This window comes from Haliaeetus leucocephalus, unplaced genomic scaffold (genome assembly GCF_000737465.1).
Source record: "Haliaeetus leucocephalus isolate CR32 unplaced genomic scaffold, Haliaeetus_leucocephalus-4.0 Scaffold395, whole genome shotgun sequence".
Lineage (NCBI taxonomy): Eukaryota > Metazoa > Chordata > Aves > Accipitriformes > Accipitridae > Haliaeetus > Haliaeetus leucocephalus.
The window spans coordinates 3,338,969-3,358,605 of record NW_010972831.1 but is presented as its reverse complement, the minus strand read 5'-3'; the positions used below and the strand labels follow the sequence as shown (position 1 = coordinate 3,358,605).

Sequence of the window (19,637 nt, the reverse complement as noted above, 5' to 3'; positions counted from 1 at the left end):
ACCACCAAGAAGCAGAAATATTTTCCTCTATGTTGATGAACTATTTCAATGTATCTGGTTTGATTTAGGGGGCTCCTGTTGGGGGCCACATCTTGAACTACCTCCTGGAGAAATCCCGAGTTGTGCACCAGAATCATGGAGAGAGGAACTTCCACATTTTCTACCAGCTGCTAGAAGGAGGGGAAGAGGACTTACTGCGAAGGCTGGGCCTTGAAAAGAGCCCACAACAGTATCACTATTTAGTAAAGGTGTGCATTAACTAGTAATTCTTACAATATCGTTGTATTATAGGACCGATATATTCTCAGTTGACTTTGTAGTTTCCTTCCCTCACTTCAAAAATAACAGTGAAATGACTGCTATAAAAAGAAACATATGGCAGAAGTGTATTGAGCATGAGTAATATATCTTTGACAATTATTTACTTATTTATATCAAACTGTCTTTTTAGGGTCACTGTGCAAGGGTCAGTTCCATAAATGATAAAAATGATTGGAAGATTGTGCGAAGAGCCCTGTCCATTATAGGCTTCAATGACAACGAGGTGGAGGTAAGACATGTTTAACAGCACAGCTGATTTTCCTACTCTTAAGGAATTTTTCTGCTTTGATTCGTTATTTCTGACCAAAGGCAGCCTTCAGAGTGAATGTATTCTCTGCAAAAATCCTGAAAAAAACCCAACCCAAAATGTTCTCATAAAATGTTAATTAACACAAAAATCTTACTGCCTTTTCTCACTGTGTGTTCACTTCATCATCCTGGTTTCTGCCTGTTGCTTTCATCCTAGGATTTGCTGAGCATTGTGGCTAGTGTTCTGCATCTGGGGAACGTGCAGTTTGCTGCTGATGAGCAAGGAAATGCTCAAGTCACTACAGAGAATCAGATTAAATACCTGGCTAGGGTGAGTATCACCAGTTAGAGATGTATTACATTAACTATGAATTAGAGAGGTTTTTCCTTATTTTGAATGTGGTACCATCGTATCATTTTAGAATATGATTTAGAAGTTTTAATAAACTTACTTTTTATTTGACTTAAATAAAATGCAAATATTAACATCAAAACCCTTTAACTGACAACTTCTCTATTTATCACTTGATCCACCACAGACTTGAGGTTTTCACCTTCAGGCAGTGGGGTAGTAGACCTACTCCAGAGAAGAGTTTTAAAGAAAGAACCCTGGTGGCTTTGCTGAGTCAGTTCTTTGTGCCAGAACAATCAAGCCAATTTATTTGTTAGGTCATATCACTGCCAGAAAGGAGGTGGTGTGTGGGAGGAAAGGGAAGGATTGACGTTGCAAGAAGTCTTGCAGTACAAATGGGAAAATAAAGGGTTGTTTCACTGGACTGTGCTTTTGAGGACTGGCCTTTCTGATCTCTTAAAACTATTACCGATAAATTGAACGTACTGCTTCATAATTTAATGTTCTACTGCTTTGCAGCTTCTAGCAGTTGAAGGCTCTGTTCTTCGAGATGCATTGATCCATAAGAAGATCATAGCAAAAGGGGAAGAGGTAAGAACATGAAGCGGGATCCCCACTGGGGAGGCACATGGAATTAAATCAAGCTAGTGATACACCGTCAGCTCTTTTACCAGGACTAAAGAGTTCACTTCTCACTTGTCAAAAGAGGTTGTCAGTGCAGGAGTCCCACAGCCTAATGGTGACTTGCAGCCTGTACCGCTGGGAGACAGTGATGTGAGCTGAACCCAGACAGGATGCCGTTGAGTGGGTGTTTATTAACAATGAACTAGGGAAACTTAATCCCTCAGTGGAATGGCTGTTGAACGGCTGTTGTCTCCTTCTGCATGCAGCTAATCAGTCCTCTGAACCTGGAGCAGGCAGCCTACGCAAGGGACGCACTTGCTAAGGCAATATACGGACGCACTTTCTCCTGGCTGGTGAACAAGGTTAACAAGTCTCTTGCTTACAAGGTAAATGAACCTTTTGTTTGGTGATGTCCAACCAAGCGTGAAAGGAAGTTTTGAATCTTTTAGCTGCAAAGCAGAGAAATGGTAAGCTCCATGCTGCCCAATGATTTCTAAATTAATTTGTTTTCCATTAAGAAGAAGGTAAAGAGTAAATGCTGTAACTAAATGGGTAAGATCTAGTGATGGATTGTAGCTTTGCGTACATATCGACATTTATTTTTTGCCCTATTGCAGGAAGGAGAGTTTCCGGGCTGGAGAAGTACAACAGTTCTAGGGTTGCTTGATATCTATGGCTTTGAGGTTTTCCAGCACAACAGGTTTGTTTCAATCAGTGTCTTTTGAGTAAACTCTGCATGACCTCATTCATTATAGTGGTTTTTTGCCATTGTGAAATAAGATATTATTCCATCTCTGATCTCTTAGTAAGAGAGAGAGATGACGTTTCAACTTCAGGAAATCAGTTGAATAACTGATAATCCCAGGGCTTCTAACACTTGGGACATCCAGCTAATCTTTAGCATTTACAGCTGTTAATGTTCCTGGTATTTTTAAAGAGACTGTTGTCTTTTGGGGGCATACTCATGCGATAGCTTGAACTATGCCTTTGTCTAGCTCTCTGGCACAGTGGTGGCTATTGTGGCATCTTTCCATGGTGGTGCGAATGGGAAAACACAGCTATAAATCTCTGACTGTGTCAGAATCTGGAACCTGACTCTGGCAGATAGCAATGAACTGAGACTCTCAAATTTGCAGTATTATTGGGCTCTTCTTAAAGGTTTTTGTGTTTCCCTGTGTTGCACCCTTCACGTCCATTTTTCCTTCCTTCTGGAACTCTTTCATGAGATCCACTAAATAATAAACTTAATAAATCTATACATTCAGTAAATAAATATTTCACAAAATCTGTTTCTCTTGATTTACACAGAGGTATTCATGCTGCTGCCCACTACTTATAGCTTCTTTTACTCATGGTACAGTGTTAGTGATTATTTTTCTGATTTTTGTTTGCAGCTTTGAGCAATTTTGTATTAATTATTGTAATGAAAAATTGCAGCAGCTCTTCATAGAGCTCACATTAAAGTCAGAGCAAGAGGAATACGAGTCAGAAGGCATAGCGGTAAGAGCCAATATCATCACTTCCACTATCTCCTTTGTAGCACCTCCTGCAGGCCAGGGGACAGATTAGAAAAGGAGCTGCTCATAACGGTCTGCAAAGTAAATGAATCAAAGAACTTTCCTTTTTCCTTTCTTTTCCAAACACTTTGGTAACTCTGATACAGCTAGAAGTGAGTAATGCCATTCCAGTCTTTGATAGAAAAAAAAATGCTCTTTAGGAAAACAAATTTGATGAGTGAAAAAGCTTTGTTTCAAATTTGACAGAAAGATTATTTAAGTACAATGCTGTCTGAAATGTTCTGAAATTTTCATGCTTTTTTCCAGTCTAGAATTGTTTTGACCCAAGCGTGATTTCTTGTCTTTGTAGTGGGAACCGGTTCAGTATTTCAATAACAAAATAATTTGCGATTTGGTGGAAGAGAAATTCAAAGGCATCATTTCTATTCTGGTGAGTTGACACCTTTTTAAATTAAAAATTTGGAGCAGTGTAGTGGAAAACAAGGGGAAGAAAAAGGTCTAAGCTTATATTAAGATTAGTTGGGCAGGTGGGAAGAACTACGATACACTGAACAGTGACACCACGAAAAGTCATATTGTATCACCTCCCTCTGCTCTTGGGAAAGAAGCTTCCAATCCAGGCACTCTGGAAGGAGGAAAGTGTTTTCCTTTTCGGCTCAACAATTCTTCATTTGTTGAACTAAGAGCTGGCTTACCTGTTAAAAGGCCAAAGGGTCAAATTGGGGCAGTGTTTCAGTGAGACAGAATTAGAGCTAGCCTGTGTGCTGACAAGCGCAGTAAGAAATCAATACTAGAATGCGTGTGTTTGTAGGATGAAGAGTGTCTGAGACCTGGGGATGCCACAGATACAACATTCTTGGAGAAACTGGAGGAAACTGTGAAGAACCACCCTCATTTTCTCACGTGAGTGTTCGCATAGCTGAGGGCAGTTACGCTGGTAGGATCCAAGTGTGTGATTGAGCCTAGAGCTTCAATTATTCCTAGATAACATTATAACTCATTGTGTGTATAGCAGTAGCATCCTAAGTATACTGAGTCCCACATAAAAGATGATCGTGTTTTCTTTTGCAAAAAGATTAGATTGTGAGTTAAGGTAATACAGAATAAGTCATCAACACTAACTGCCTTGCTTTTCTCAAGACCATGCTTCAGAATACAACAGGAGCAACAAAACTTTTGTTACTGACTTGCCCCTTCACTGATCCCTTTCTGGCATCCTGCTGCTAATAATGTCCAAGGAATTTACAGGCTTGCAGCTTCTTGGCTTTTCCAAGATCTGGCCCAATACTTCGGGTCTGACAAACTCACTGGTTTGGAATATTAGGCCAGATCATTCCCCACCATTGATGACCCAAGTCAGGCCTAGGCATAACTAGAACATGGAGCAGAATTTTACTGGTAAAGATAGTGTTCAGAGGTGTATATGCATTAGAATGATTGCAGAAGTGTTAGTGCTTTTGAAATTGAGAGATTTGTATTGCACTAACTCACCTTTGTGCCCATCTCCTTCCCAGACGATATTGATATCCTTCTCTGACTTTGGTAACCTATCCATATTGCTGCCACTCCAGTTCAATGGGTGTGAATCCCATGTTTCACCTTTCAGGTTGTTTACTTCAGTTTTGGAGCTCCAAATGTCTTTTTATTCTTACTGGGTGTTCTGCTTATGCTCAGATCAGGATCTGTATGGCATCTCATGGGTATGCCAGCATGCTGCCGGCATCTTCACTGCCCTCTTGCCTGCTGCCTCTACTCTAATTTCATGTGCACGCAGAACCACTCTGCAACCTTGCCAGGAAGCTGAAAGTTCATCCATTTGAAATAAACATAAATACATTTTGTGGCACTTTTATGATTTGCTGGTTGATACCTCTCTATTTACTTTTGGTCTTGAAAATCAGCAAGTCAGATTTATTCCCTGCCCCCCCCCCCTTCTCTGTTCACAGAGTCCCACTCTGGGATCAGATGCCATAGGGCTTTTTGAAGTGAATCCCCGCCGTGAAACAAATGTTTGTTTCTCATGAAGCTTCTTCACTTTCTCACCAGGCACAAGCTCGCTGACCAGAAGACTCGCAAGTCACTGGGGCGGGAGGAGTTTCGGCTTTTGCACTACGCTGGAGAGGTCACCTACAGTGTTGCAGGTAAGTGTGTGCGTCCTCTCTGCTGTCTCTCTTTTCTCTTCCTCCCGTCCTCTGCCCTTTGAATTAAAACAGCTTCACTATAAAGAAAAGTCTGGGCATAGAATACATCCACACATCGTTTGATTAACCAGATTAATTTCCCATCTCAAACTCCTGCCTTGTTGTGAAGTTCCTGTGGAACAGCGGTGGCAGCCTGAGCGGTTTCTTTTTCTTCCAGGTTTTCTAGATAAAAACAATGACCTTCTCTTTCGGAACCTGAAGGAGGTGAGTGTGGATAGAGGACGTTTCCAATACTCAGCAGAACAAGAAGTTGGGTTTAGAATGGGGTGGCATCTGAGGGAAAAGATTCTTCTAGATTCCACTTGGAGAATGTGTGTCCATGGGGCTGCACTATGAAAAGACAAATTGCGGTGCCCAAAGTTCATTTTATTATTAAAAAGCAAAACAAAACAAAAAACCTCAAACAAACAGTTTTGTCCCATGTTTCTTTAATAGTTCTCTGAAGAATACTCTACTTTATCTCTGAAAATGTCTCTCTCTGCAGACCATGTGTAACTCTGAGAATCCTATCATAAATCAGTGTTTTGACAGGACGGAGCTGACAGACAAAAAGAGACCTGAAACGGTAAGAACACCAGAGCTGGATGGAAGTGTGACTACTTCCTCTTTTTAAAAGACATGTCATGTCTAACATGGTAATCTGAATGCAAGCCTCTTACATTTAAAGCTGGGAGACTGAGGTTTGTTCTGCAGTCACAAGTACCAGCTATGTTAAGTCATCGCTTCATACGTAGTTTTCTTTCTTTTCTCCTAGGCAGCAACTCAGTTTAAAAACAGCCTCTCCAAACTGATGGAAATTCTGATGTCCAAAGAACCCTCCTACATTCGTTGCATTAAACCTAACGATGCTAAACAGGCTGGTATGACCCTGGTGACTCTTCCTCTTTTTTTTATATGACAGCTATATATAGACCACTACATTCAGTCAGTGAGGCACAGAAAGGAGCTCAAATGAAGAAGTCCTGCAAGACTTTTTCATTTTGGGTCTGTGCCAGAGCTTCTTGTAGGGAGGTGGCAGCAGTACCAGCAGTCAAAATGGGAGCACTGGTCTTGGGTGGAGTAGGGTCATGTTTAAAGTGAAGAATTACTAACCTATGTAACTTCCTTTTAATGACCTTTATACTCATTTCTTCCTCCTGAATGTATAGAACATCCTAAAGGAGAACTTCTTTTTGGAAGTAAATATAAATGTATATTAAAAGGTGGCTGCAGGGGGGGAAGACAGGAGACACGAAGTAAGTTGTGTGGGACTTGCACCATGAGGATGGGTTAGAGGTTGAAGATGACTGTGTAGGATATAACCAAGAACTGAGCATTCTCCTTCTCCAGATGAAGGGACAGCTACACATTAATGATGTTTCTCTATTTTCATGTTCTCTCAAGATCGATTCGATGAAGTTCTAATCCGACATCAAGTGAAATACCTAGGGTTGATGGAGAACCTCAGAGTGCGCAGAGCTGGGTTTGCATATCGAAGAAAATATGAAGTTTTCCTGCAGAGGTAGGATTACCTTGGACTTCTCTCTCCCTGCCGCTCCCTCCCCCTGGTTTTGGTCCCACAGATGTTTTGAGGCTGAGGAGCTGTTCTGAACAGCAAAGAGGCAGCCCTTATACCTGACAGACTTATTTTCTTGAGGGAGCACGAAGCATGGCTTCTCTCCCTTCCCATTGCCCTGTAAGGATTGGACTTCTCTCCCCAAGATTTCTTCTGCTGTCAATTTACAGGTACAAATCACTTTGTCCAGAAACATGGCCTACATGGGACGGACGGCCCCACGATGGGGTGGCTGTGCTGGTGAAGCATCTTGGCTACAAACAGGAAGAATACAAAATGGGACGGTTAGTTCTTCTGTTTTCTTAATTTGAGATTGTGAATCATAGACATCCGTGTCATTGCTTTTAAATAAGGCTTCTCTATCTAATGGGTGAGGAAAGATTAGAGATCCCAAAGGGGATGCTAAAGGCAGGAAGCAAACTTCTCTGGCATGTTAAACGTAATTCTGCATTTCTATTTCTAGAACAAAGATTTTTATCCGCTTTCCCAAGACCTTGTTTGCAACGGAAGATGCTCTGGAAGTGAGGAAGCAGAGTCTGGGTGAGTCACACACACTGCAGTAGCTTCATGGACATTTAGCTGTCTGTTTTCTGTTTGGGGTTGGTTTTTTTGGTTGGTTTTTTTTTTTTGCCTGTTTGTTTAGGGTGGGGGGGATTTTTGTTTAAAGAGTTGTCCCTTTTTCTACCAAAATCTGCTTGGTCACAATTTCAAATTGCTGTTTTTCTTGCAATTTCAGCAACAAAAATGCAGGCCACGTGGAGAGGTTTCTACCGTCGAAAGAAATTCCTGCACATGAAACACTCAGGTATGAGAGAGAGGAAACTGCAGTGCTGGGTAACTGTGGTTTGAAGTGGCCATTGTTGTCAGAGATGACTTGAGTTTGATGTGCAGGAAGGAACATTCCCAAAGCCTTGCTGGAAGTAGAGTGGAAGATGTTGGTGTGGTACCCAGTCCTTCCACCTTTAGTCTGTGAGACTCTGAGCCAGAGAAGCAGACTTAACTCATGTTCACACAGCAGCCCCCATACAGCAGTTCCCATCTGCTGGTGCTTTTTATTGACATTTATCCATTGTATCATATTGTTAAGAACTAAATTATATTCTTTTCCATATGCCCCGTTGAAGGCTCTTTATTTCCAGAGCACTCTGTTGCCAGTTTTGTATGGAGTCGGTATTGGTATGAAGGAGCTCACTTAGTCCAAAATCTTCGTATTATTTTTAGCGATAGCTATCCAGTCCTGGTGGCGGGGAACCTTGGGACGCCGAAAAGCTGCCAAGAAGAAGTGGGCAGTAGAGACTATCAGAAGGTGCGTAAAGAATAACCCAAGCCATCAAATGGATACTTATTTCCTAACAATAGGATGACAAGAATAAACTTTCTTGTCATTACAGTATTAGAGGTTTTTTTAATATATTACAGCTATTAAATTAAGCCCAGAAAATGGTTGGATTGGAAGAGACCTCTAAATATCACTAATTTTGATCACTTTTCTAATAAAACTTTCTTCTTCCTCAGGTTCATTAAAGGTTTTATTTACCGGAACCATCCTCGCTGCCCAGAGAATGAGTACTTCCTCGATTACATCCGCTTCTCCTTCCTGATGAACCTCAAGCGTAATTTACCAAAAAATGTTTTGGACAAATCATGGCCAACTCCTCCTCCATCACTCTGTGAGGTAGGCACAACTGCACCAGGGTCAGGTGAATGACATGCAGGATGGAGGAGACTAATAGCAGTAGTGAAGACCACAGGCCACCAAAGGCCTGAGGGGACCCTCCTGCTATCAGAGAAGAACAAACCAGGTTCTTGCTCAAGTTCATGTGGCATTAACATCTCTACTAGTAGAATTAATCCAAACATCATCAAGTGGGTGTAATTAGCATATCTGTAAAATTACTAGAGCTGTAAGTATAGAAAGGTCTTGAGAGTGTGGTGCTGTTGCAACACCATTTTCTAATGGTTGTTCTCATGTTGCTGAAGTTCTCTTCCCTTTTTCTCTGAACAAATTAAGTTCCCTCTGGACAGTTAAATTGGCTGCAATGACAGTGTGGTTGCCTGTGAAGAACATATTAAACTTCCTCTATTGCCATTATTATTCTGCATCTGGCAGAACTGGGGTTTTATCTGACCAAAACAAAATATTGCAGAAAATCCTAGTTATCTTATCCAAGGGTCCTTGTTTGTTTGGATTGCAGGTACAGCTGGAAGCGAGGAAGGGCAGAGCTGTGTAAAGTGGAGTGCTCCTGGTATTCATTCTCCGTTCTAAAGCAGCTGGAGAATGTTGCAGGGCAAACTCTCTTAGAAAGGTGGAAAATAAACTTCCTATTATTTAATTTTAAAAGTGACTCTGAGTAATGAAACAGTATTTTAATTCAGCAATGCATTTTCTGCAGTTGCTTCTCATCTGTCTTCCCTGTTTGAATTGGTTTGGCAGTAATTTTGAGCTACTTTCATTTACTGTGTGATTTCTTCTCAGGCATCCCAGCTCCTGCGACAGCTCTGTATGCAGAACATGGTCTGGACCTACTGCAAGAGAATCAGCCCAGAGTGGAAGCAGCAGGTACGAGACAGCTTTATGTCATTCCACAAACTATGCCAATGTTCCCAAGAACAGGAGGGGGTTCTCAGCATTATTTACTGTCAGAAGTGAAGGAAGGGAGGACACTACTACAGAGGGAGTCACAGAAGTGGTGGTGAGGTGGACAGGAACTCTTGAATCACTGCATTCTTCACTGGTTGGTTAACAGTTTCACAAGAACATTGTGATTATTTATTTTTTTACGTTAGAGACAAAAACCTAAAAGATCAGAATGTGCATAAAAGAAGAACCATTATATACATATTTCAATACATATTATTTAAACAGTATTGTGTATCCGTGCCCCTATATAATTACTATACTGAAAGGCCCTGTTATTCTTCCCATGGAAGATAAAAATGTAAGAAGCTGCATTATTCTGGTTGTAGCATATAAAGTAGAGTGCAAGAATTCTGCAGCCACAAAACCAATCATTTTCCAGACAGAGAAGTTACATGAACAGTTACAGCTGCTGTTCTGGCTAAAAAAGAATAAAAATGATACTGAGATTTGATTCATCTTTGTCATGGAAAGGTGGGGGGAGGGAATTTTTTTTTAATATTTAAAAAAAAGGGCCAGTAAGGAGACATAATAAGAAATGTATACATTAAACGATTTAGAAGTAAGAGTTAGGAGATTATAGTAATAGTTGCCATTAAATTAAGTTTTCTTTCATTGCATAGTATATCATACTGCTTATGAAGGCCTGCAAACTGTTAAGCACATGTAATAAAATGCTGTAGATTAGTTAGTGGCTGAGCCTGTGATTAAGGACACAGGATTAATACCAGCCATTACTGAGCTGGAGGTGGAAACTCAGCAGAACACTTTCTTTTCCCCAGCAAACCAGACTCACTAATAGTGAGTATCTTCTATCCCCATTTTTACCTGTAAATCATCTCAGGTAATAGCACCCGTAACATGCATTTGCCCTAAATAAAGCAAAGGGGCTTTCTTTCCTATTTTGACTCGTTCACTGGTTCTGTTCTTACTCCAAAGGAGTGCAAGTTAGGAGCCAAGAGCACAGGTCATATTTACTGTGTGGGGTGGCTCTATCCTGGAATACTGCCACTGCGAAAGGGACCAAAGGTTTGCGGTGACTAATCATCCAAACAGGAACTGCCAGAGCCATACAGTAGCTAATTGAATTGTACTGTTTGTCAGAGGATAAGATAGAGAATACTGAGTAGAGCAGAGAGCTGTAGTGAGTGTGTTACACAGTTGCTAATAAGGACATAACTTTTTTTTGTCAGTACTTCAAATAAAGATGTTGAATAGCTGAAAGGCTTCAGTGGTGGGGAGGAAATAAACGGAAACATGAAAAAAGCCACATGGGGTAGAGCAGGAGAACAAACTGGTTAGCTTAAGGAGGAAGAGGTTAAGAGAAACTACAGTGGGAGAATGCTGAGACTTTTTAAACGTGGGTATTATCAAAATCCAGAGACAAGATGCCATGTCCAGATAAATTCAAACAGGAAATACAATACATACTTTTGTGAGGAAAGAGAAAAGGAAAGTTTTTTTTCTGCCCTAAGGATAGGAGAGCTGTTGAAAAGGTAAGGAAGGCATGTATGGAATATCTTGTATAATTTTGTGACTAGTATGATTCAGGAGGTCAGAACTGAATGATGACTGCTAAAAAAACAAAAAGGGAAGATATCTTTTAAGATAAATTTAATCTTTTTATTAAGGAGAAATTTTATACTAAACAAGAATACATCTTTTGTCCTTGCAGTTGGAACAAAAAGTAATTGCCAGTGAAATTTTTAAGGGTAAAAAAGACAATTACCCTCAGAGCGTTCCTAGACTCTTCATCAACACTCGACTTGGTGAGTAGGTGTTGTGAAGTTTAACAGGAAGAAGAAAGGGGGGCATTAATCTACTCTTTTCTTGCTAAAAATGTCTTTCTGACACCAGCTCTTTGGTTTTAATGTAGGTAATGAAGAGATAAATGCTAAAGTCCTTCAGGCTTTAGAAAATGAAGCAATTAAGGTGAGATATGTGTCCTAACACTATTGTCAAGCTTCTGGAGTTACTCAGCAGAGTATCAGCAGATTAGATTTCTGAAGAAAATACAGCAAGAATTTTACATTAAGCTTGTAATACCTTAGAAGACCGTCTATGGAAAGATGTGATGGCTCATAGACAGGATTTAGAGATTTGGGCAAGTTTAACAATGTCAGTTAAGAATTGAAAGGGCTGCAGCTGGCATGGCTGGAGAGGAAAGGAGAAACGTACATAGACTGAAAATAAACCTGGCTTTTTCAAGCCCACAGTCAGACAGCTGTAGTCACGAAGTTATTGTTCATAATTCCTCCAGGTCAACAAGGAAGTCTGTGGCAGAACTGAGAATAGGACTCAAAAGAATTATCAGTACCTCCTGCAAGCTCTCTAGGCTAGAGGGACAGTAGCTGACAACTAAACAAATTGCATTTTTAGCACTGTTAACACTTATTTCAGTATGCAGTTCCTGTGATCAAGTATGACCGGAAAGGATACAAAGCAAGAGCACGGCAGCTGCTTCTTACCCAAAGTGCAGTCGTCATAGTTGAAGAATCCAAAATCAAACAACGCATCGACTATGCCAATCTCACAGGTAGGCATGGTAACATAAATGGGGTTTGGCTCACTTCACTGAAGTCAGACTTCACCTTGGCTACAGTTAAATAAGTAATAATAAAATAACCAACTTGTCTTTGTCCTGGACGAGAATGGAATTATCCAATACTGACAAGCATTTTAAAATCGGTAGTATCTTGAAACTGAGTTTTTCTAAAATCAAACTCCATAAAATGTCACAAAAAATTACTCAATTCATCTCCTGTAAGCCCCCTCTTAAGTCATTTCCCAATTGCACATCCCTCCCACAGGGGAGTTGCACCATTACACAGCAGCTGCTTGGGACACTGCTACAGCTTTCAGCCCTCTAAATATTTGACACGGGCTTGATACTTCTAGAGGGGGGAACACAGTCCAAAGGAGAAAACTGCTGAGTCTGTCTGGTGCATTGTAGTCATTACTTGGCTTTGTCCAAAACCTCTCACTTCACAGCCTCAGCTCCAGCACCCAGCTCAGCTACGATTCCTCTTTACAGCCAATTTTGGTGCTAATCATTTCAATGTTAGCCTGATGCAACTGTCTATCTATCTATCTGCTGCATTTGTAACTGTCACCATTTGAAGTGGTTTCCAAGGGCAACACGAATCTGGGGTTCTATGATTCCCATAAGACACTATTATGGCAGAGATGTATGTTCATCTCTGCTAGGGTTGGGCTAGCTCTATTTAAATGGGTAATACAGTTTGTATCTAGTGTCAAGATACTAAAGTCCAAAAATAAACTATGAAGAAACAGACTCTAAGGAGCACAGTGCTCCTTAACTAATCCCTACCCATCTACCCCAGGGAGAGGATTTTTTTTCATTTGGCAAACAGGAGCAACTCATGGCAGAGGCTAAGCCTCTTGCTTACTGTGTGGTCAGAAGGCACTGCTGGCTAGATGAGTAGAAATGCCAAACTCGGAGCCCAAGTTGGTCACAGTGCAGCATAACGAGAACCTGCAGCAGCTCAGGACTGGATCTGCAAGGACCAATATGCCAGCGAGCAGGTGTGGGTTCAGCCTGTCCCCGAGCCTAGCCACAGAGCAAGCCAGGAATTTGCAGCGATGACAACTTTCTGGAGCCAAGCTCCTAGAGCAGCTCTTGCCCTTTCTTACCCAGTATTGGCAGTGGGGGGAAGACAACAGTGACCACGTTGTTCCAATTGTCCCTCTCCTTTGTAGTCCCCCAGTAATCACACCACTCATCCACCTACTGAGCTAGAATGAAGCATCTGTCCAGGGGCTGCTGAAAAGTAAAATTTTGGTCATAGGTCCCCTCACTGGCCAAAGCAGCTCTTTGTCAAGTCCATGACAGTTTGTAAACATGCATTCTTCCTACTTCTGATGGACAGAGGCATCTGAAAGTTTCTTTTCCATCTTAAAGAGCACAGTTCAAGCTGATTGTCTGTCACCTTGCAGGCTCTTCAGCCTCTCTGCTGACATGTTAGCACAGTGCTGCTGTGCAGCTTCTCAGCTGTCGGGTTTCTTGGAGTGGGAACAGAAGTCGCTGCGTTCCTGGGAGAGGTTCTGAAACACATGCAAGAATCCTAGCAGTGTTGCGTTGGGTGTCAAATGGCCATTCTCTTTTGCAGGCATCTCTGTCAGCAGCCTGAGCGATAACTTGTTTGTGCTGCACGTACACTGTGAGGATAACAAACAGAAGGTAGTGGGACTCATCCATCATTTCTCCAAACACCTCTAGAAAAAGTTTTAAAGGCACAAAGAGCAGAGGATCCAGCTGGGGGGGGAGAGCATACATGGTGCCATGTATGTAACTAACTTTGTGCCAGCTCTAAGTAGCATTTTACTTGTATTTACTTGTGCTCACACATGGGGTTCACCCCTGACTTGTTCACCAACAGGACTGGTGCTCTGATACATTGTAAATAAAGTAACTGCCACAGTGTGACCCACAACACAGAGAGGGTTGAGAGGCCCAGAGATCTCCAGGGAGCCTGGTCTGCTTGGAGAAGTGTTTTTGCATGCTAACCTATGGAGATAGTTCTGCCCCTGTTAATTACAGCATAATCATTTTGGTATACTGACACTGTAAAGCCATGATCATAAATCACTGTCCATCTTTCCCCCCAGGGAGATGTTGTACTTCAAAGTGACCATGTGATTGAAACACTAACAAAAACAGCCATGCAGGCAGACAAAGTCAATAACGTCAACATCAACCAGGGCAGGTGAGTGAAGCCAAGCCCCTCTTAGGAGCTGCCTTGGGTTTCTTGGGTTGGTTCTGAAGAAAGCTCTGCTTCAGCATTAAAGGGCTACAGAAACATACCTGTACACCACCAGAATGTACCCAATACATCTTAACTAAGGCTCCATTTCCTTAAATAAGCAGATCTATTGCAGCTAAGCATTAATACAAAGCAGCCCCTTACGTAGGAAAAGGGTAAATCTGAGCTAGCAGAGGGAGAGGTCACAAATACTCATCAAATCTGTTCTTACCTCTTTGCAGCATAAAATTTACAGTTGGGCAAGGCAAAGAAGGCATAATTGACTTTATATCGGGATCAGAACTGCTTATAGCCAAAGCCAAGAATGGCCATCTAACAGTGGTGAGTACAGGCTGAGGTTGGTAAGAAACAGTAGTTCTCACAGTGGATCCAAACCCAGGTTTTGGCATTAAACCGTATTTGCAGCAGACAGACATGTGGCTTTCTTGCTGAATGCACTGCCCTGGTCTACCAGCCTTTTCCCCAGTTGGAGCTGTGCATTGTGCTTCTCGCCCTGCAGTCCTGAGAGACTGCCAGGCTTTCACGAACTTATCAAGAGATTGCCCTATCAATCACTTTTTTTTTTTCCTCCCCAGGATTCAGGCTTTAATGCTATACTCTGTTGCAAATCAAATTTTAGAAAGATTTAGAAACACAGGAAGGAAGAAAAAAAAAATCCTCCTCCATTCTCAGATTGTTTGTAGTCTTCCTGCTAGTCAGATATAGTCATGCAACTGATTTATTTATGCATTGTCAGATTAAAGGTCAAGAAATAAATCCAGAACATACTCAGACTGCACTCACTCCCCTTCCAGCATCAGAGCTGAAAGAGCAAGCTCCTCCGCTGTCCTGCTGCAGGCTGACTAGCCTCAGAACAGCCATCAACATTTCCACTCGCTCTTCACCAGAACAGTCCATCTTATAAAAAGCCACACATGTAGCACTGCCAAAGGCATTCCATAGAGCAAGGAAGTCTTACAGACTGTACACAGGAAAAGAGATTAAATTTGCCTAAGCATGCTGAAATGAGGGCTAGGCTGCTTTATTTGCTATCAGTAACAGCAAACCAAATAACTTCTTAGACTATGAAGAAACACATCCTATAATTTTGTTCCCTAGCCTTTTCAAACCACCCCTAGAACATTTTTCCAGCTTTGCCCCTCCCTCCTTGGCAAAGCAAAGCAAAGTCTTCTTGCACTGCTAGCCTAGGGAGCAGTCTTTTATATAACCACAGGCACGGGGGTGTAAGAGCACTGTGGACTCCTCCAACTTACCAAATTGCCAATATCCGCTTTTATTTCCTGCTGAGACTGCAACTTCAGGACTTCACAGCAGAGCCAGCTGTACATACTGTGGCATAACAGCTGCGTTCTACAAGCCAGTCTTTGGTGTGCTTTAAAGATGTTTAGGAGCTAAAACTGTTGCAGCATCTTTGTTTTCACCACACTTTCTAGCTTGTCCTTCTTCTCCTGCAGGTTGCTCCTCGTTTGAATTCTCGATGATAAAACGTGCCACCACAACAGGACCTTTTCCTCCATCAGTCTGATTGTACCCTATAGAATGGGCTGGACATCGTTCCCAGCAAAATCCCCACTCCTTCCTCGCTTTGCTCATTTTGTTTATTGTTACCAAAGACCTGCACTTTCAGAAAAACCACAAAATACATCTTGCTTTGTCTTAATATGAACGTTCCAAAAGAAAGGCCTTCTCTTCCTTACCTTAGTGGCAAATGCATGGGTCCAACGCAATGTCTGTGAAACTGTGGCTCATGACACATTCAGCTGGGCTTTGAGGGAGAGGTAGCTCTGACTCTATTAAGAGTTTAAGCCCTGATGGAAATGACCAAAATTTGTGCTTGTCATCATCAAAAAGCACAATCAGAAAACAACTCTGCTGCTTTGCCAGCCAAATAAATGAGATGCCAAACTTTATATTCAGAAAGAATGTTTTATGAAGAATTTTACTCTGAGACGTTTTGATGCTTTGTGTTACAATATATTAAAGCCATATTGTGTAAATGAGTAAAACCCTGTAAATACTTTATAGCTGAGTATGAGAGATGCACTACAAGAAATGGAGTTGATGTGGAAACTTTTTGTGTTTTAGATTTGGAATTTTTGTTGTTTTTAGTTTATGATTATAAGGTATTAATCTGAGAAATCCATCATGTAACTTCTTCACTGATCTGGATCAAGACTCTTACCTTTTTTTGAAGTAAGTCACCTGTCCCATTTCTTGCTCTACAGTGATATTTTTATACCGTAGGAACTTTTTCATATCCACACAGCCAAACAAAACCTAAGTCAAGTCATACAAGCTGCTGAGGTTACCACTTCTCTGTGCTGCTCTAGGCTGGAAATGCAACCTGTAGTCCTTGGCCACAGGATGTGCACATGAGCTTTCCCCTCCCGCCTCATACCTGTCTGGGAGTCACCACTGCCCCTTCCCCCCCACAGCTCATCAGGCTCAGAGCAGCACCTTCAGAAAAAAAATTATTTTTCCTCTTGTTTTTAGCGATAACTGGAAGTTTCAGTTCCCACAATAAAGCTCCACAATGTTTATATAAATGCCTCTCAGTACTGCCTTAAAGAGGAAGAGATGGCTAGTTCAGCACTGCCAGCATTATTGACTGACAGCTCCTTTGCATGGAAGCATCTTCCTAAGCAAGCTGCGTCACTTCAGTTCTAACCCAAAGCTAGAAGGGACACGTTTGGAATGCTAACTGGTCTCAGACTGCGTCACAGAGGTTAATACTAAGCACCTTCATTTAACAAAGAACCCAAATGGCTACAGGGTAGACAGCTATGTGTCAAATACCTGCTGACTGCAAACCACAGCTCCAGCTTCCGTTTCCAAGCTCTAGACATCAAACAGTGCATTTTGCGCTCCACTTGCCTTAGAAATCCTTCACGTTCCACCTCTACCTTGACGCAGTAGCAACAACAGTTAAAGTAAGCCCTGAATAAAATATAACCAAACATGTTGCCACTCACATACAATCAGCTCAGTCTCCTACTTTTTTGGTTTCTGACATTATGCAGTTATCAAACACTGCCCCAGGCCTGGAATGCTGTATACACTGTAGTACATATACACCATACCACTGTATATGCTAGAGTGTATATACTACACAATGCTGTATACGCTATTATATAACCTCTTCAAGACTACGCTCAATAAATTTTTACAAAAAACCCCACACCTTGTCTTTGTTGTAGAAACTGTTTCATCACATTTCTTAATTTTTTGAGAGGGAGGGTATGATTTTTTTTTTTTTTCCCCTCACTTGTCACACAGCCCTGCTGAATCTCTTTGGTTCTGGGCCCAATCTGTCTACAGAGGGTAGCCCCACTACCGTCTAGTACAAGGAGCAGATCGTTCCTAGGACATCAGCTAAGCAGGATGGACATTAAGATATTCTCTCCATCCACAGAACTGGACTGGATGCAAAGTGCTGTAAGGGCAAGTGAGAGGAATGCGCCAACCAGATGACAGGTTTTTGTGCATTCAGGTAGGGAAATACTGAATAAATGGTGTGGAAGAGCTTCTGACAACTCCTGATGCAAAGCAGGCTGTCTTCTAGGAGGCTGGTCTCACAGCTATACTACTTACGCACAAGACTGGGATCTCTAGCTCATGTCTGAAGAATGATGTGGTTACTTCGCTCTCTCTCTCCCCCCCTCCAAATGTTCCTATTACAAGCAACAAGAGAAAGTTATTCTTGTTGAAATAACTAAAATATAAAGGAAAGTCATAGTAGTATTTGGCATTTTTAATTTAGGTTTGTTTTATTTAAGTTTAATGTTAATTCCATGCTGTGTTTCAGTAAGAACAATACAGATTCTGTATCTGTGGCTCCAGTCAGATATCCAGTAGTACAAATTAGCTTCAAGTTACACATACTGAACAAAAGAGGTTGAGCGAGCGAAGGGAGATGGGGAAAGGGGAGGGAGAAAGAAAAAATATTGAACACGCATGCAGGCTTATCAATGCCACCTTCAATGCTAACCTGCTTTGAGGAAAAGTAAAGAATAGGCAAGAATGAGCAGCCACGGATTGTTGAACTGTTACCAGCACCATGATTTTCAGCAACATTTCAGCAGTTTGGAAACTTTTGTTTTTATACAGTAAAACCACTACAATATGTCCCAATGCAACCTGTAACTTCAAGCTAAACACCCAATTAAGTTTAAACATTGGTATAAAATTCAGTTTAAACAGTTATAAAAAAAGAAAAATGCCACCACATGCGCACTACCTTGCCATAACAAACCTCTCCCCTACAAGTCTGAACGGCCTTCAGGTGTAACATCCACTTCTAATGGCAATCTCACCACATCTGGCAGGAGACAATACAGTAATGCTGAAAGAGCCTTTATGCAGTCCTGTTAGTGTCTTAAAGAACCTAAAAGCTGGCACCAGTAAAATCCACAGAAATTCACTCTTGCCTTTAAGAACTTTTAAACTGTGTAAAAAAAATAAAAATAAAGAAACCCAACAGGGCAGGAACCTAAATTCTGAGACCCAATGTAAAAGTCAGATTTGGTGGTTCTCAGAGTGACACTGAGGGTTTTTGTGGGGAAGGGGAAGGGTGGTCAGAGATGGGTTCTCTTGTTGGCCTTTGTGTCTCACTGGTTTTCATCTTCCACATCCTGCAGCGCTTCTTTATTCTGTTCTTCACCTATGAAAGTATTTAAAAGTAAGGAAGACGTTAACTTTTAAAAATGAGACCTGCAGAGTGGCTTAACAAGCATCTAGAGATTAATAGTTTCATGCAAGTACACACGCTCGCTCACACACTTGCATAAATGACACACACTCCTAACATAGCCAGTTCTCGAGTGAAGCATTTCCATGGAAATTAAGCCTTATAATCACCTCATCACACTCAATACAGAACTGTAGCACAGGCTATGAGAAGACATACTCTGTCGTAAGGACACACAACAAACCACCGTTTCTGAAAACTGAGACTGCGCATGTGATCAGTCCTGTTGCTCAAGCGATGAACAGCCAAGACAGAAGTCAGAGTGGCTGTAGATCAACATCCTTAAGTCAGAAAATACCTTTGCAAAAACCTCATTGCTACTCCAGAGAGCCTTAAGGACATCTATTCACTAGCTACAGAAATGAGACCAAAACAGTTTTCAGAAATTAAACTTTTTCTGCCCAAGTCTACTCAAGTCTCAACAACAGCAGAGTACTGCAGTCAGTTTTATAAAACAACACTGATGGTATGTATTACTAAAGGTAACAAAAGAAGCACAAAAAACCATCCCTACTTCAAGTCCAGCGTGACAAGAAGCCCTAGGCTTGAGGTTAAAGGAAAACATTTTGTGGAAATTAATTTCTCTTGAAAAATGGCCAGTTTAGACCTATTCAACCAGGCTGCCACATGCAGTGAAATGAAGTCTACC

General features: G+C 41.5%; 2 protein-coding genes across 11 annotated transcripts in view; one reads left to right on the top strand and one right to left on the bottom strand.

Annotated features, from left to right (window-relative positions):
* MYO1C (myosin IC) overlaps nt 1–15,921 on the top strand; it is a 37,753-nt gene extending 21,832 nt beyond the window's left edge. For all 4 annotated transcript variants that reach the window (XM_010573599.1, XM_010573597.1, XM_010573600.1 and 1 more), the window contains 27 exons: nt 69–248; nt 452–550; nt 788–901; nt 1,442–1,513; nt 1,813–1,932; nt 2,164–2,246; nt 2,941–3,046; nt 3,413–3,493; nt 3,875–3,966; nt 5,110–5,204; nt 5,422–5,468; nt 5,749–5,829; nt 6,019–6,124; nt 6,648–6,765; nt 6,990–7,103; nt 7,283–7,359; nt 7,556–7,624; nt 8,041–8,125; nt 8,335–8,494; nt 9,296–9,379; nt 11,133–11,226; nt 11,334–11,389; nt 11,858–11,993; nt 13,588–13,658; nt 14,087–14,184; nt 14,463–14,562; nt 15,696–15,921. In XM_010573599.1, coding sequence (XP_010571901.1) covers nt 69–248; nt 452–550; nt 788–901; nt 1,442–1,513; nt 1,813–1,932; nt 2,164–2,246; nt 2,941–3,046; nt 3,413–3,493; nt 3,875–3,966; nt 5,110–5,204; nt 5,422–5,468; nt 5,749–5,829; nt 6,019–6,124; nt 6,648–6,765; nt 6,990–7,103; nt 7,283–7,359; nt 7,556–7,624; nt 8,041–8,125; nt 8,335–8,494; nt 9,296–9,379; nt 11,133–11,226; nt 11,334–11,389; nt 11,858–11,993; nt 13,588–13,658; nt 14,087–14,184; nt 14,463–14,562; nt 15,696–15,722 — 2,565 coding nt within the window. In that variant the 3' untranslated portion in view covers nt 15,723–15,921. The remainder of the gene's footprint in view (nt 1–68; nt 249–451; nt 551–787; nt 902–1,441; nt 1,514–1,812; nt 1,933–2,163; nt 2,247–2,940; nt 3,047–3,412; nt 3,494–3,874; nt 3,967–5,109; nt 5,205–5,421; nt 5,469–5,748; nt 5,830–6,018; nt 6,125–6,647; nt 6,766–6,989; nt 7,104–7,282; nt 7,360–7,555; nt 7,625–8,040; nt 8,126–8,334; nt 8,495–9,295; nt 9,380–11,132; nt 11,227–11,333; nt 11,390–11,857; nt 11,994–13,587; nt 13,659–14,086; nt 14,185–14,462; nt 14,563–15,695) is intronic.
* Nucleotides 13,424–19,637, bottom strand: part of YWHAE (tyrosine 3-monooxygenase/tryptophan 5-monooxygenase activation protein, epsilon) — a 29,720-nt gene continuing 23,506 nt past the window's right edge. For 3 of the 7 annotated variants that reach the window (XM_010573602.1, XM_010573604.1, XM_010573609.1), the window contains exons 6-7: nt 17,851–17,912; nt 16,437–17,180 (exon numbers count right to left, since the gene is read on the bottom strand). In XM_010573602.1, the coding sequence (XP_010571904.1) occupies nt 16,974–17,180; nt 17,851–17,912 (269 nt within the window). In that variant the 3' untranslated portion in view covers nt 16,437–16,973. Of the gene's footprint in view, nt 13,637–15,791; nt 15,862–16,436; nt 17,181–17,850; nt 17,913–17,982; nt 18,902–19,637 lie in introns of those variants that run through there. The other 4 variants (XM_010573608.1, XM_010573607.1, XM_010573605.1 and 1 more) reach the window with 3 other exon arrangements.